The 16701-nt window shown below is 29.7% G+C and overlaps 1 protein-coding gene across 1 annotated transcript; it reads right to left on the reverse strand.

Annotated features, from left to right (window-relative positions):
- Positions 1-4353: 4353 nt before the first annotated feature.
- Positions 4354-5908, reverse strand: LOC129971812 (degenerin mec-10-like). The gene is made up of 2 exons (XM_056085788.1): positions 5293-5908; positions 4354-4394 (listed from the first exon to the last, which is right to left on the reverse strand). Exons 1-2 carry the CDS (start codon positions 5906-5908, stop codon positions 4354-4356), a joined length of 657 nt encoding a protein of 218 aa, XP_055941763.1.
- Between the last annotated feature and the right edge of the window lie 10793 nt (positions 5909-16701).

Consider the following 16701-nt stretch of genomic DNA (forward strand, 5'->3'; position numbering starts at 1 on the left):
CTCTTTTTAAAGCTTACAATTTTTTGAACTAAATGAAAGAATATGAAATTATTGACCCATTTTCCCTAAGCGTACTTGTATAATTAAATTTTTATCAATATTTTTTAATCATTATCTAATTAATTCCCTTCAGAAAAAAAGGAAATTGTATTTCAAAATATAAAAAAGATATTAAAATTACAAAAAAAATTCTAAAAGTTAAATTTAAAAATAACGTTATTTTTGGATTTTTATTTATTTTTTCATTGATTTTTATTCTTTTAATTAAATTTATTCATTTCATATAAATCTTTTAATTTCATTTATTGCTATCCGTTTTATTTTATTTGAATGTTTACTTTTATTCTTCCTATTTTTTTTATGTATTATTTTTTCCCTTTTAAATCAATCAACGATTTTTGCTAACTATTCACACCACCTTTTTTCTAAATTGAAAGTGAATCAATTATAAAGAAAAAACTCTTATGGATAATGTATATGTTAGTACTGTAAAATCAAGATTAAATTTGCTTATACTGGTTGTATAACCTGAACATTCCGTTCCATATGTCCCGATTATTATATGCTATAAGATATATCGAACAAGATTATTTTTAATAATCTAAATATTTATCTCGAATTAAATTAAATTTCGGTTAAAATAGTTTCACCTGCGTTTCCCAGCTAATATGAATGTTGGTAAATTCATGCAGAAGTTATAATGCCATAATATCAGAATATTTCATGATTGTGTGTAAAATACAGAAAATTTACAAAAAATAATTTTTCTAAATGATATTCCTGAAATAGAAGACCCACCGACGTTGAAGTTTTATCAACTATATTGAAATTTTGTATTGGAAGTATATAAACCTCATGTCGCATACTTTAATTCTAAATATTGAAGACAATTATATATTTTAAGACGTTTTAAACTGTCAAAATAATCTAAAATATAATACTAATTCCTCCAAAATTATCTAAAAAATTTTCTTGAATATTAATAATTAAAAGTTTGTTTCAAATAATCGAATGCATTCCCAAGTCAAAAAAGTTTAGTTCGGCAATGCACAGTTCATTTATAAATAATAATTCATAGTTTTAAATAATAATAGAACATATGCCATCCATATCAACAGCATTAAAAATGAACAACAGAAAATGGTGGATTATATTTAAGAACGTTTCGAGTGAGATCAGATATTTTTTTAATAAATTAAAATTCTCGGGATTCAGCCTAGAAAAGTTTATCAAGTGTTTCTGAGTTAAGTTACATTTTATAAAAACAGTATTTAAATGTTTTGAGTACAAAAAATTCTATATTTAATTACTAAAGTTTTTACAAAAGGAAATTAAAATCTAAAACATTCTATATAAAATATATTAAAGAACAAATCTAGAAATTTCTTTTTACACTGACTGATTTCTTTAAATTTCGATTATTTTGAGAAGTTTCAATAATAAATATATTTTATTCTAATAAGATTCAAAATCCAATCATCTACCTCATTGAATATCGATATATCTCTCTACAAATAACAAATACAAAAGTTCTTTGAATTTACTTGGAAATATTATTATTTGGCCTTTACATGCTACTAATATATAGTGTGAATGATTGTGCGATTTTTCTTACTGTAAATCTACCTTTTCTAAGTCGTTGTTTAGTTTAAACATTGTTTCATTTTTAATTTTTCTTTTATAACACTTTAAAACTTAATTAAAACTTTAATCAAAGATTCTTAATTAGAACATTTCTTTATTCATCTCAAGTAAGCATTAAGTTTATACGTTTATGTCTAAATGCAATTTTTCGATAAAATGGAATTTCCTTTATTTCAACCACTTGCAGTATTATTTAAATGTAATACAAAAATCATTAATATTTGAAACATTTTTTGTATACATATGGCTCATTGACAGAGACAAAATTTTCCCACTTATCTGTAATTGAAGGATGTCTAAGAGCATATATAGGCAAATACCTATAAAAGGACGTCTTTTCTCTTTTCATTTAATTTTACTTTTTCAAATACTTTATGTGATTGAAAATATCGGACATTTTCGGTTTTAGATAATTTTCTGAATTTCTTCAGAAAGGCTTGAAGAGCTATCTTTGAACATTCAACCATGAAAAAACATATTTAGTTTCACCGTAAAACTTCGCTCAATAGGTCGTTTAGGGAAACCACCAGAAATTGATGAAGAAAAAAATAATTTTGGCTCTTCTCGTTTTACAGAAAGCAGATAACTTGAAACTTTCAAAAATGTTTTAAATTTTTAAAGGTAATATTTAGATATATTTTCAGGAAAGCAGAGCACATATTAAGGACGAAACAAAAAAGTTTTGAAAATGCAGACAAAAATTCACGTTTTAACTCAGTTATTTCTTAAAAGATAAAGAGTTTTCAGTCAAATTGTACAAAGTTTGTAGAATATAAAAAAACTGTTAAAGAATCATATTAATATCTGAATTAAATTCTATAAATATTCGAAGAAATATGAAAATTTTTAATAAATAAATTTTGAGCATGCGCGAAAAATAGCACTTTTTTTTCTTTCATCAATTTTAAAGCCCTGTATATCAATTTTAAAGATATACAGGGTAGCTTATACAAAATTACAACTGAATATTATTGAGATTCAGAAAGATATTTTCATTGTAATTAATTGAACTACGGTCTCTCTTCAAGAGAAATTAAAGGACGAGTGGTTTTCCAGAATTTGGTATTCTTTAAACGCAAATCTGCAAATAATTAAACTAAATTCTATAAAAGGTTACTAATATGCTATATATCCTTTCATATTAATCATGTACTTAACATAAATTTTCGTAAATTAGACATCGTAAATAATAAAAAAAAAATTATTATGTCATTCATTTATTATTTGTAAAAAAATTACTAAAATTTTATAATTTTATTTGCAATATAATAAAAAATTAATTTTCATCATAATTTAAATTAGCCAATATGTTATCATCTCAAGTCAGAAATACAATTTTGCTTTCAGATTTTTTTTTCTGCTCACAAATTCGTATTGACAGAAAAGTACTTCTTCAGATTTTATTTCTCAGTTTATTTCGACAAACCCGAATATTTCAAAAAAATATTGCAGATATCGGTAGGAATTTTTTAAGATTTGCTTACGTATAAAATAAACATAACCAAATAGTAGAAATCTACATAATATACATAAGTAAAATTTCAAAAATTATGCTCCAATTTTGAACAAAATTGCAATTTTTTTTCAAACATACTCTTTTCCAAATTTATTCCTAACTTAATTAAGCTATCTCAACTTCCGACGAATCAATTTGTATGTCTTTTTTGAAATCTATAATTTTTAACTTCAATTTTTCTTTTAAATTTTATCAAATAAATGTTAGATTAGTTGATTTTTAATTAAAATACTTAAAACTGATATTTGAACTTCCCTGCATTCCCTCTCCCATTATCCAGACAGAAATCCATATAGCGACCAGTTTTAGATGGATAATCCAAAAATTTGAAAAATAAAATTGCGCATATATACTTTTTTCTCAGGTCAACTTAAAATTAGCATGAATTAAAAAAAATTCTAATTCTAAGAATAAAATTCTCTTCTTGTAAAAGAAATTTGAAATTCTACAGAACAAAAGTCTCCACAATAGAAAAAAAAATCAAATTCTACATAATAAATTAGTAGAATTTGATTTTTAATTGATTAATAAAGATTAATAAAGAATTTGATTAATAAAGAATGCTCCACACTACCTGGAAATCATAGTTTAAAGAGAGAACCGAAAATTGATAGTATCCAGAAGTTGCAAGAAGCTTATATTTCAATTTTTCAGATTAGTGCTTATTCTTGCGCGCTGATTTCTCGTCAAAATTTTTTAATTCAGTTATATCTTTATAGAAACAATTAATATCAATAGAAATTTCAACGTGACATATAACATGTGTAAATTTTTTAAAAATGTTATTTTCATGAAGAAATTTTACCATCAGGTAAAAGGCACGCTTTTAAATTTTATTTTTAATCATTTTAATCATTGTTTCAAGAATTTAGCGTATAAATAAAGCAGTTATTGATTATTTATTATTATCTTATTAGTATACAACATTATCTTTATTAGAATTTAATGTTCCAAATTTTCCAATTGTATATGAATATTCTTATTTCATACTAGATTATAGTTTTCCATGGAATAGAATCTATAGCTTCTTTTTTACATTTTAGAGGTTTGTTGTAGAAAAGAATTTCTAATTAACTTTATCAATAACATATTAGAATTGGAATTAACAGCTTGTTTTGTGTGTTATAGATAAGAGTACTTATCTAAATAATTGTTTTTTTAAATAAAACTTCACATTGTAATATACTCACTTCTCAGTTTTTAGCATCTATTTGATAGCTGATAGGCTTCCTCGCTACAGGAAATATCAGAAGTTTAATACACTCCAGACCTTCATACATGAAAAAGGTTAGAAACAGGTGAATGTATTCGAAAATCATTAATCTTTACTAATATAATCAGAAAACAAAAATTCCTCTTGAAGTCTTAAAATAATAATACTTCATTGTTTAAGTTCTTAAATTTCCTCACGTAATACATCACTAGGTATTGTAATACTGCATAATAACAAGGCAGGAAATAAATGTACTAAAAATTCTGAATCCATGTAAAATGGATGAAAACATAGTTCATTCAGCTTGCTTTCTTAGAAAAAATGAAAATGAAAACATATTTCCAAAACTTTCAGTTTTCTCTGTTACTTCATTTATTGTCATTTTAATTTGCGAAGCACGTTAATATTTATTCAATTAGCTGTAATGAAAATTATTTCTTTTCATAAACGATTAGTAAGCCTTAAACATTGATCTTTATAATATTCATAAATTAGTAACAATTAGAATAACTTACAATTAGAATGTAAATATTCAAATCAGTAAATTTAATATTTTTTTGTATGTAAAATAAACATATACATATACATAAATAATATACATACTTATAATAAATATACATACATAGTAAATATACATACTTCCCAATCTTTATAACATTTTCTATCATTTCGAAAATGACCATCACAGATAAACCTACCCATAATCCTATCTCATTGCCTATAAAACAAAACAATTCTGCCAGTTCCCATTTCGCTCGTTGTTCGTAGAGGCGATTTTCTAAAGACGAGAAAAATATATTTAATTTCATGGAATTTCTTAAATTATAACAAGATTGGGAATCTTCACAATATTCACTTAATTTTAAACGTGAAATTGAAATTATTTTGTAGTAGTAAACAGATCTGCAAGGCAAATTACAGTTGCATGTTGCTCCATTCCTGGACATAATATCCAGAACTTCGTCCAAACAGCAAGATTCCGTCTTGTTCAAAAAATTGCATGGTTTCAATTCCTTCATTACACCTAAGGTTTGATCAATGCAGCCACACCTTTCGAAATTCTTCTGTTGAATGCATGACCGGATACATGTATTTTTGCTACTCATAGCACTTCCAGCCTCTGAATCATAGTTGAAGCAATTGTCTTTATATGGTGCTGGTAATCTGTGGAAAACCGTTTGTTTCAGGGACACTGTGAATTCGTATCCAGGACTGATAATGAACCCATCTTCTTCAGGATTAGGATTCTCAGATGGTTCATGAATGAATATTTTTGCCCCACTGGTACGAGTTGTATTTATAAAATCATTTATCTGCAATTTCAGCTTCATCCGCAAACCACTCTTCTCCCCAGTTTCTGATATTAATAATGGTTTTACACCTTGAATTCTTTTATTGAAAGTTATGCAATTTCCATATCGATAATTTGTGAAATTCGTAAACTTAGAGAGAGAACAAATTTTGCCGTTAAATGTGCACATATTCACAAGATACGAAGGATCTATACCAAATTCAAAACGTGCCTCTTCGTTCATTCCGTAATAACGCATTAGAAATCTCAATGTCGTCTCAACATTTTCATTCCTCACATTGGAACTATTTTTACAATAATGCAAACCTCTACTTTCGGAAAGTATCAATGGCGTTCCCGAAATATCTTCATCATGGGGTGATCTGCTGGGGAAATCGTGACATCCGATTCAAATTGCAAACCGTCACTGCAGGAAATTTCAAACTGCGTCTCAGTTCTATTCGAAAACCAACAACAACTGGATATTGCCAGTAGAAATAACAGTAATTATGAATATTATAAATACTTCCTATAGCACATGCAATGAGAATCATAATCCAGATAATACGAAATTTGGATTGACCGATTCGGGAAAAAACAAAAATTGACGAGTTACTGAATATTGTTGAAACAATATTTCGACTGCTGTCTAACCGATTGTTATTCTGTAAGACATTTTCCTCAGAAATAGTTTTCATTTTGTTAAATTTTCTCCGGAATTTTTCCCCAGTGATTTGTGCTTTGCGAAAAAGTTTTCGTTATTTTTTTTTATCCAACTTTTTTATTAAATCGTATTTTTTGAAGAATCAAGCATAAAAATAGTTTGATTGAATCTATAAAAAGAACTTTAAATATTTTTATATTCATAAGTGACCGATGGTTCTAAATATTATTTTAAAGCTAAAAATTCATATATATCAAAACACTTTCATGGCACTTTAGTATTTTGTTAATGATATAAATTTACTTAAGAAACCCAATCTTGTTGCTCAGAGTAAATGTTGAAGTTCCTATTGAGAGAACGGAGAGTGATGAGTCTTTTCCAGTCAAATTTGTCATGTTAAAAATCTATATGCCTGTAGATATTGTGAAACACAAACAATATGAAACAATTTATCCATTCGGTTATTACATTAGAATCATTTTTATTGATATCCAACAGAAATTTTGAACTTTTTATTGTCATCTTATAGTCATTGTAACTGGTCATATAAATAATCTACTTTCTTATTATTTTTTATGAGATTATAGATTCCTAGATATCTCAAGTTTGATTATGCTTATTTTCACTATTACTCCTTTTTTTTCTTGTAGCTATTATAGTAGATTATATTTATAATTTATTTTTTATGTTTTTTATGAAAGATTATAGATTATTGGATATTTGATTGTAGTTTTGTAGTTTGTAGTTTGATTGTAATTATTTTAACCATATAGTTAATTTCCTGCTTATAAAAATTCTGCAGTTTTATAGGAAAAAACTTTTAGCGTTTTTCTAAATCAGAGCTTTGAGCCAATTTTCTGTCATTTTCTCATGACTCGAAAAATGGGCAAATCCTATGTCTGTGCACTTTGTATTTGATAATATTCAAATACCTTTTAGCTGCAATATTTTACTTAGTCAAATTGAAGTAAATGTTCCAATTGATAAGAATTATTCTGTAAGAGCAATTAATCTCTTAAACAAATTACTATAAATCATATTTTTCGAGGATTTTAATTCATGCTTTGAATGAAATTTTGTATGTTCTCCCAATTGCAAAACATTTGATTTCCATCATTTTGCTGCCTATTTATGCTCTCATTTTAGAATAATTAGCTATTTATATATATTTACATACATCATTTTTTAATCATGTTAATGAGTGAATACTTTTAGGTAACAGCCAATAAAAGTTTATGTGGTCTGCAAACCTATACGAGGCACATTGCATGCTCTACTCTTCTTTATATATATATATATATATATATATATATATATATATATATATATATATATATATATATATATATATATATATATATATATATGCTTTTTTATAAACATTTAAATATATTATATGAAAGAAATGTATAAAATTAAGTGAACCTAGGAAAATTTTGCAACCCAAGAAAATAATTAAATAAATAAAATCCAGGCATTTCTTATCTTTCATTTGCTTTTGCAACAAAGGCTTCAGTTATTTCTTTTTGAATCATATTATTTTATGATACTATTTAAAAATTAGACAGAATATGGTTTTATTAAATCTGTAAGTTAAAAAGTTTAAATTTATGAATTGCAGAATGCTATATTTTTGGTAAATGGTTCTAACTGATATAATACTACTAAGCTATGTCATAAACCTTTCCTACAGTATAGTAGCCCCTATTGGAAAGGATATTAATGGAAAATGGAATTCTGAAGTGTTTTCATAATATTGATGAACAGTGAATTGGTAAACATGTTTTTAATTATTTGAAATAAAATTTGGAAGCTTGGAATTTTGTTTTACGAAGTTTTAAAATTGCAACAACTAAATTCTTACTAATTAGCATTTCACAACATTGCGAAGGAATGCTATGTACTAAATGTAGAAGAGTAATCACAAAGCGTTCATTTCGGATTTTATATAAAAAGCATTAAGCACAGAACAGAGAGGGGGTTTAGATATACATAAATATATTAAAATTCAAACAATTTTCCATATTGATTCAATCTGTTTTCTGAAATAACCTTGAAAAAATGAAAAATTCAATTTTGAAAATCAAATAAGAAAAGAAAAAAATATAAATTAAAACAAATAAAAGGATGAATTACTTAAATGCGCAACATCTCTATATATACAAAATCTATACATACAATATATACATATCTCTATATATACAATATCTACATCTCTATGAGCTACAAAAATATGTTCTTGAAGAAGAGAAAAAAATATAATAGTAATACTTGAAAATGCATTTTTCTTAAAAAGTTGTAAAGGGTAATAGTGGACAAGTTACACATCCCTATATGTATTAAGAATAGCGTAGAGGGATGAAATAATCAAACCCAACATATTGAAAAACAAACTTGAAGAAAATTCTTAGAAAATTATTAATGACAAAAAAGGATTATAAAAATAAAAAGCAATATCTATAGATGTTCAAAGCTATGTCACAGTTTATGTTTACTTAATGATGACAAATTAGATTTTAACATATGAGCAGTTGCGCTTATTACAATGGCTGCATAATATTATTCAATCTTTTTTGTATGAGGATTTCGGAAAATATTTCTAAGCCAAGTATTTTATAAACAAGTGTTTGTAAAAGTTTCAAAGTGGTGAAGTATGGTAGCAGAAGATTGCATAGGGAATGGAGCATTGAAAACTCATAATCCCCAACAGATAAATGATTTTTTAAACATTTAGTACATTCAATAACCTTTACTTTCATCATTTAATCTTCTTACGCAATATGTAGATTGGAGAGCACCCAATGGAGCAAAAAAAGATGAAAGATTTATCAAATCACTCAATTTTCGCACCCTAAAAGAAATTTCAAATTGATATGATGAAATTCGAATGTAACCATTAGATTATAATATTAGTACAGGACTTATTGATAGCTGTAGGAAATTTTAAAGCATTTTTTTGTTATTTATTTTGCCCTTTGTAGATTTATAATGAAGTATAATTATATTTTACTTTTTGCATTTATTTTAGAACAGATAAAATCCGTTTCTTGTATATTTTAGATTTGATTATATTCATTATACTAGTAAATTAGATGTTTCTAGATAGTTAATTTAGTCCTTGCAAAATTTCGATCATTCAATAGTTTTAAAAGTTTTTTTTTTATTTCCACTTCTTTATAAAAGAGGTAAAATAAAAAAAGTTTATGACAATTTACTGTCATTTCCTTCGTTCTGTAACCATAAAATGGTCAAATCACATTTTTGCGTCCTTTTGTTTGATAATATTCAGGACATTTTTAAAGCTCCAATATTCTATTAAAATATATTTGGAATAAATACTTGAATAAGATTTATCTCCATAGGAACTTATTCAAAACAATTTATAAGTTAAGCAAATAGTTATAAAAAATATTTTTGAGTGCTTTTAAATCCCCTTCTGAATGAAGTTTTAGAAATTGATCCAATAGCACAATGCCCGATTACCTTTAATTTTCTGCCTATATACTGTCTAATTTCAGAAAAAAAAATTACCTCTATACATGCATGCATTATTTCCTTGATGATGTTAATAATAGATTAGTTTAGGAAAATTTGAGTAAATGACTACAAATTTTTGAATAAACTTTTGGGCATATAATGCTTAGTGATGAATACAATACGTTAACATAATAACACATAATATATGCTACGAATTTTTACATCTTTTAGATAAATAGAATAATTTTTTATTGAGAAATAGTACTTTAGGGTAATTGAGAACGAGTGTAAAATAAATTCTGACGCAATGAATAATAGTTTCTTACCATCTTAAATGCATTCTCTTCAAATCGGTTTGTTATAATGATCAAAACCTAAAGCAAATGATTAATAATTGCTCCATAATCTCTGGATTAAATGGGAATGAGACAGCACTGAGAGTGACTAATTAATAAATTAATTTGGAAAAAGGGATTTTTGATAAACCCTCTAAAATATATTTATACATTCAAATAAATTATAGGCTTATTTTTCATCTGATACTATTATTTCAATTCGTAGAAAATATCCAAGTTTTCAAAATTCCTTCCCGATTATCCTAACCGACCCTAACAATTCCTTTCTGATCCATCCATGCTTGTAGAGGTAGATAATTTTTTTCTTAGTAACGAGAATCGTATTAGTTTTTCTACGCATACAGTTGATATAAACTGAACATTTGTTCTCTCTCTCTCTCTCTATCTATCTATTATATATATATTTTTTGTAAGCATTATTTTTTGGTTGAAGCAGTATGCAGGTTCGTAGTAGTTAAAGAGACATGTTATATTTTTTAAATTAATTTTAATATCCATTTCGTGAAAGCATAATTATTTACAAGCAGAGACGTGGACAAGACACGTCCGTCACAGCGCAGCACAAAAGCAGAAGTCAAGAAAGCAAAAAAAGCCAAAACAAATGATCACTAGTCATATAATCATATAACATGGGATTTCCGGCCACGTGCCGATGGAATGCATATGTTGACCTTTGACAAGGGTAACGGAAATATCACTTTCATTTGATATGTATTCCTCTGTAAAACTGATGGCGCATCAGTTTTACAGAGGAATTAATTAAACCGAAATGAAATTGGATCACGAAATAAGAGAATATTTTACTTTGAACTAAATTAAGATAAAAGTTTGTAAATTAATTAAATTGAAATTAAAATTGAAATATCATTATATATATATATATATATATATATATATATATATATATATATATATATATATATATATATATATATATATATATATATATAAATGTTGTTCAATGTAATGCTTGCAATCATCCAACCTTGAAACTATTTTGGATAGTATTTCACAAATGTAGTGAAATTTAAAAATTAATCTTATCAATAATTTGAAGAATTAGAGATTCAGGAAGCAAGTTTATGGCTCAAAAATAACAGTTTATCCTTATTGCCGTAGAGAAATACAAATACGTGTCATTATATTATCATTATATTAAGTGATATTATGCGCATTACGACTTCTTGGATTTTAATTTATAGTTACTGGAGTATAGCATGAATAATTGCATAGATTTCCTCATTTCTATCGCTTCAAGAAAAACAGAAAAAGACTTTCTCTCTTTTCTTGTTTTTACTTAATATAGTCCTTGTTTCTTACTTAGAAGTAGTTCTTTTTTTAGACCTTAGTTCAAGATCAATTATCTCAGCTAAACAATTATTTTGTCTTACTGTTGATAGTAATAAAAACATATAAATGATACACCTCTGGATTCATGATAAACCGCGGATAACCCTGAGTTTATGAGACAAATGGCCTTGGAAGCGATCAGTCACATTCCAACTGACGCCCTTCAAATGTACACTGATGGTAGCAGGGGTGAACAAAGCCACTCTGGTAGTGGTTCTTCACCAGTACTCCCACTTCTAAATATTGCTTCAAATACAGAAATTCTGACTACTGTTCTGTGTTCAGCTCTGAGCTTATCGCAATTGAGAATGGCCTTAAATTTGTCGGGGGTATTGCTGACCATGATTTTACAACTATATGGATACTCACTGACAGTAAATCATCAATTCAACAATTGGAAGGAGGCTGGTGACAGAGCTGGGTTGTACATCTTAACTCGTATCAATAGACTGTGGTAATTTTAAAGTTCCTTTCTAATGGGTCCCATTTCACGTCGGTATTTCTGGCAACGTGATGGCTGATACCCTGGCAAGGTCTGCTGCTCTTGATGCTCCTCGTCCAGATAAATGTTACACCTTCAATGACGTTTTCTCGGAACAAAAGAAAACGAATAAGGACTTGTGAAAACTCTCTCTGGATCACCGTTGGTATTCTAGGAAGAGCCCTGGTGGTGTTCTTCTTTTCAGGGGTAACAGATGTCAGCATACTTGTCTCTCTCGTTTTGCCGGTGGGCACATGAGGTCTTTCTCCTTTGAGCAGGGACAGAAAGTTTTTAAGACTTGCACCAAGTGTAAGTCTGCCCAGACTGGCCTGAGCATATTTTAATTTGCATCGATTTTTAATTAGACGAGGTGTTTTCCAAACCTCTATTGTTTTTAGATTTTCTGAAGATTTTCGACTTATGTAATTGGTTTGACATTGTCATACCAACTACTATGACACACCTAGTAGTAACCACAACCTAGTAGTACAACTAGTAGTAACCACAACATGATACACCTCTAACGATCAAGCTGCTTAAGAGCATTGCTGTGATTCAAATTACAGCACTTAAAATTCAATAAGTCTGCTTTAATTTTTTTTTTTTTTTTTTTTTTTTTTTTTTTTTTTGAAAACAGAAAAAGAATCTAAAATTTTCAATTAAAAATATCTAAAAATTTTCTGTGAATTAATGAATTATTAAAATTATTCTCTCAAACTGAAACTGGGTTAATTATACTTTTCTTTTTGTGCGTATATAATTATATTTAGTAATAATAACTGTAATGGTAAATTAAAAGTTACTCTATATTTTCATGTATAAAAGAGAGAAATATTTACATTTATAAATAAATAGAAATAGAAAATTTATTATTTAAAATTATTGTAAAAATTTAGAAGATCAATGTATTACTTCATAAATCATAGAAGTAGATGCAATGTTTATAACTGCAATACTGAATTAACTGTATGAAATTTTCTTACCAAAGCATTTATCTTCACATTGATTATATATATATATATATATATATAATCAAAGTGAAGATAAATGCTTTGCATATAGAAGTAGATAAACATTGCATCTACTTCTATATCTTATATATATATATATATATATATATATATATATATATATATATATATATTGTTACGAACCTGCTATGCTGCTTCCCAGCATAGTTGGTTCCATAGGAAGTCCCAGAGCTTCGCGACCATTTGGCGACTTGGCGACGAATTTGGCGACTTTGGCGCCAAAATAAATTATACCCGAAACATCAAGAATTTTCCTGATCCGTCAAGTAGGAACGGAGATACGCCTCGAACGTTCCTGATTGGTTGAGAGGTTTCTAACCCCGCCTCCTGAGACCTATAAAAGGAAGCACCCGCAGCTTCCCGGCAGTGGTTTGCAAAAAACCAGGGCATATCGCATCCTTTAGGGGTTGCGGGGCCTTCCCAAAAATAGCTAATAAAAACAATAACCCAGAAAATATCACTAGTCACCCTTTTAGGCAGAATCAGGCGTTAATACAGCCTAACAAAAGTTTCGCCCAACTATTTAACGGCAACAGAGCCCAACAGATGGCGCCACAGAAATCAACTGCAACCGTAGAAATAAACACAAACAAACCAGAGACCATAAACAAAGATGAAATAACCAGCAGCTTCACTGCTATAATTGAAATTTACAAGGAGGTTAGGGAAATAATTAAGCATGTCCCTGAAATTTTAACTATAGCCAAGGAACTCAAACAAGCCGTGAAAATAGAGGACAAACTACAAATTATTTTCAGGACCGTATTACAAGCCATAGAGAAGGGTAATGATTAACATTCACCCGTGACGCCCTAAAAACTGTGTACTGGAACGCAAACGGGATAAAAGGCAAAATTAACGAGCTGAAACTGTTCATTAATAAGCATAGCCCCGATCTCATTTTATTACAAGAAACCCACCTGAGACCCGGACAAAAAATCCACGTTGCAAATTATGCAGGATATTATCAGTATAGGTTAAATCAGGACGACCACAGAGCGAGCGGAGGAACGGCAATTTTAGTGAAAAATATAATACCCCATTATCAAGTAAACCCTCTAACTCTGCATCATGTTGAAGCGACATTAGTTGCTATTACCCCCAGAAATAGTGATCCCATAACTTTCATCTCAACTTACGTCCCCCCAAGTGCCGACCACAACTTATTCATTTTCGATATCGAAAACCTGCTACAAATCAGTCCAAACCCCATCATCTGCGGTGATTTTAACGCGCACCATATCTCCTGGAATTGCACCCAAAATAACCCCAAAGGAACTGCCCTCAGGAATTTCGTCGATAGTGCAGGGCTTGAAGTCCTGGCGCCTAGCGAACCAACCCGTTATGGACCAAATTCCGCGTCAACAATAGACCTCACCATAATTAAAGATTTCCTCTTCCCGTATTACATCCAATCCCTACCTGAAATGAGTTCCGACCATAATCCGATAGCCCTCACCTTCTATTTTAACTATTCACTACCCGAAACTAACTCAAAAACTAGAGTAAATTGGAAAAATTTTGTTAATGATCTCAGAAAGTCGCACTTCCAAGTAAACAACCTTAATCACCCAGAAGGAATAAATAAACTGGCCGAGGAAATCGAAAACGCAATAGTGACCAGCAAAAATATTAACTCACTCCCCATTAAAAATAACCAACCGTACATAAACCCCCAATTAAAAAATTTAAATGCAGAAAGGAACAAAATAAGGAAATTGTACCAACTAAATAGATCCCCCGCGACGAAAGCAGAGCTTAATAGACTCAACAAGCTAATAAATAAATTAGACAGTGAACTGAAAACCAGGGAGCTATCCGATAAGTTAGCCAGACTGAACAACGAGAACGGTGAGCTGTGGGCCTTTGTGAGACCCTTCAAGAAGAAAAAACACCACATTCCGACCCTTAATGGTCCGGCTAGTATGGCACAAACCGACCTCGAAAAAGCAAACTGCCTAGCGAACAGCTTGGAGACCCAATTTAATCTAAACAATTTAAGCCATGAGGGAACCGAAATCGAGGTCGAAGAAACTTTAAGTCACTACCGCGACACCCAGATGGCGCCACTGAAACAAACATGCCCCGTATCTGAACTCCCGTTACCATCTGAAGTAATTGAAAACATCCATAAACTTAATGTAAACAAAGCCCCCGGAATTGATAACATCTCCAATAAAATTATTAAGAAACTACCACTAAACATTATCATGATTTTTACCCTGTTATTACAAAAGATTTTGGAAGTAGGCCACTTCCCAACAAGATGGAAGACAGCAACGGTGGTTCCTATTGTTAAGCCAGGAAAGGACCCCACAGACCCAACCAGCTATAGACCAATTTCACTACTTTCAACCTTAAGCAAAATTGCTGAAAGTATCATACTCAAGAGGCTGAACACACACCTAATAGAAAACAACACCCTGCTCCCAGAGCAATTTGGTTTTAGACCTAATCTCTCCACTACACACCAACTTGTCAGAGTAGTAGAGTACATAACAGAAGGATTCACTAATAAACAAAAGACAGGTGCTGTCTTCCTGGATATACAAAAAGCATTCGATCGAGTGTGGATAGATGGACTAATTTACAAGATGATCCAAAATCGGGTTCCAGGCTACCTGATTAACATCTTAGAGTCCTATCTCACTGGCAGATCCTTTAAAGTCAGGGTACAACACGAATACTCAGACACAAAACTTATAAATGCAGGAGTACCACAGGGCTCCAAGTTAGGCCCAGTACTCTTCTCACTGTACATAAACGACATGCCTAAACAGTTTGACACTATGCTATGTTTATTCGCAGACGACACAGCGATACTAGCCAGAAATAAAAACGTAAACTATGTACACATCGCCCTCAATAGACATCTCAAAATTTTAGAGGACTGGTTCCAAAAATGGAAGATAGAAATAAATGCAAATAAAACTGAAGCAGTACTGTTTCACAAGGGCCAGCAGCAACCGAACTTTCCCAAAGTAAAAATTAAAAACAGCCTAGTGCCGTGGTCTCAGGAGGCTAAATATTTAGGATTAATACTTGACTGTAAACTAACTTGGAAAAAACACTTTTTATCTATTAAAGACAAGTTCCGAGCTTTATCCCGTAAATTCTACCCCCTATTAGCTCGAAACTCCAAATTGAATAGGGACATGAAATTGCTTATTTTTACAGCCTATTTGCGTCCAGTACTCATGTATGCATGCCCTGTCTGGGGTTATGCCGCGAAAACGCGAAAAGCAATATTAAAATTATACTTCAACAATATAATAGAATTATTAGGAATATCTGTAAAGCTAGATGGTACATGAGAACGGCAGATCTTAACAAAGCCCTGAACTATAAATCCTTCCACGAAGTATTGCATAAGTTGTCAGTAAACTTTTTCAACAAAATAGATACCAACGACAATGATGCTGTCAAAAGTATCCCCAAATACCCTCCCAATATTAAAATTAAAAGACCCAGAAATAGCACCATCCCTCAGTAAATTAGAAACACACCCCAACTAACTTGATCCTGTACATCCCACCCGAAATAGACCTGTACCCCATTGGCTATCAACGAACAATAGTTTCCACGCAGCTTTAAACCACTCAACCACAAACTAATGCACACTTCCCAGGTTTTGCACACGACACTAGCTTCTCCCACCTCTTCCACACCTGGCTGAAC

Source organism: Argiope bruennichi, chromosome 6, assembly GCF_947563725.1.
Source record: "Argiope bruennichi chromosome 6, qqArgBrue1.1, whole genome shotgun sequence".
NCBI lineage: Eukaryota > Metazoa > Arthropoda > Arachnida > Araneae > Araneidae > Argiope > Argiope bruennichi.

Coding starts and splice junctions, on each gene's coding strand:
- LOC129971812 (XM_056085788.1), bottom strand. CDS start 5,908: ATGAACGAAGAGGCACGTTTTGAATTTGGTATAGATCCTTCGTATCTT. Junction 4,395..5,292: donor GAATGGAGCAACATGCAACT/GTAATTTGCCTT, acceptor TATTTCCTGTAG/CGAGGAAGCCTATCAGCTAT.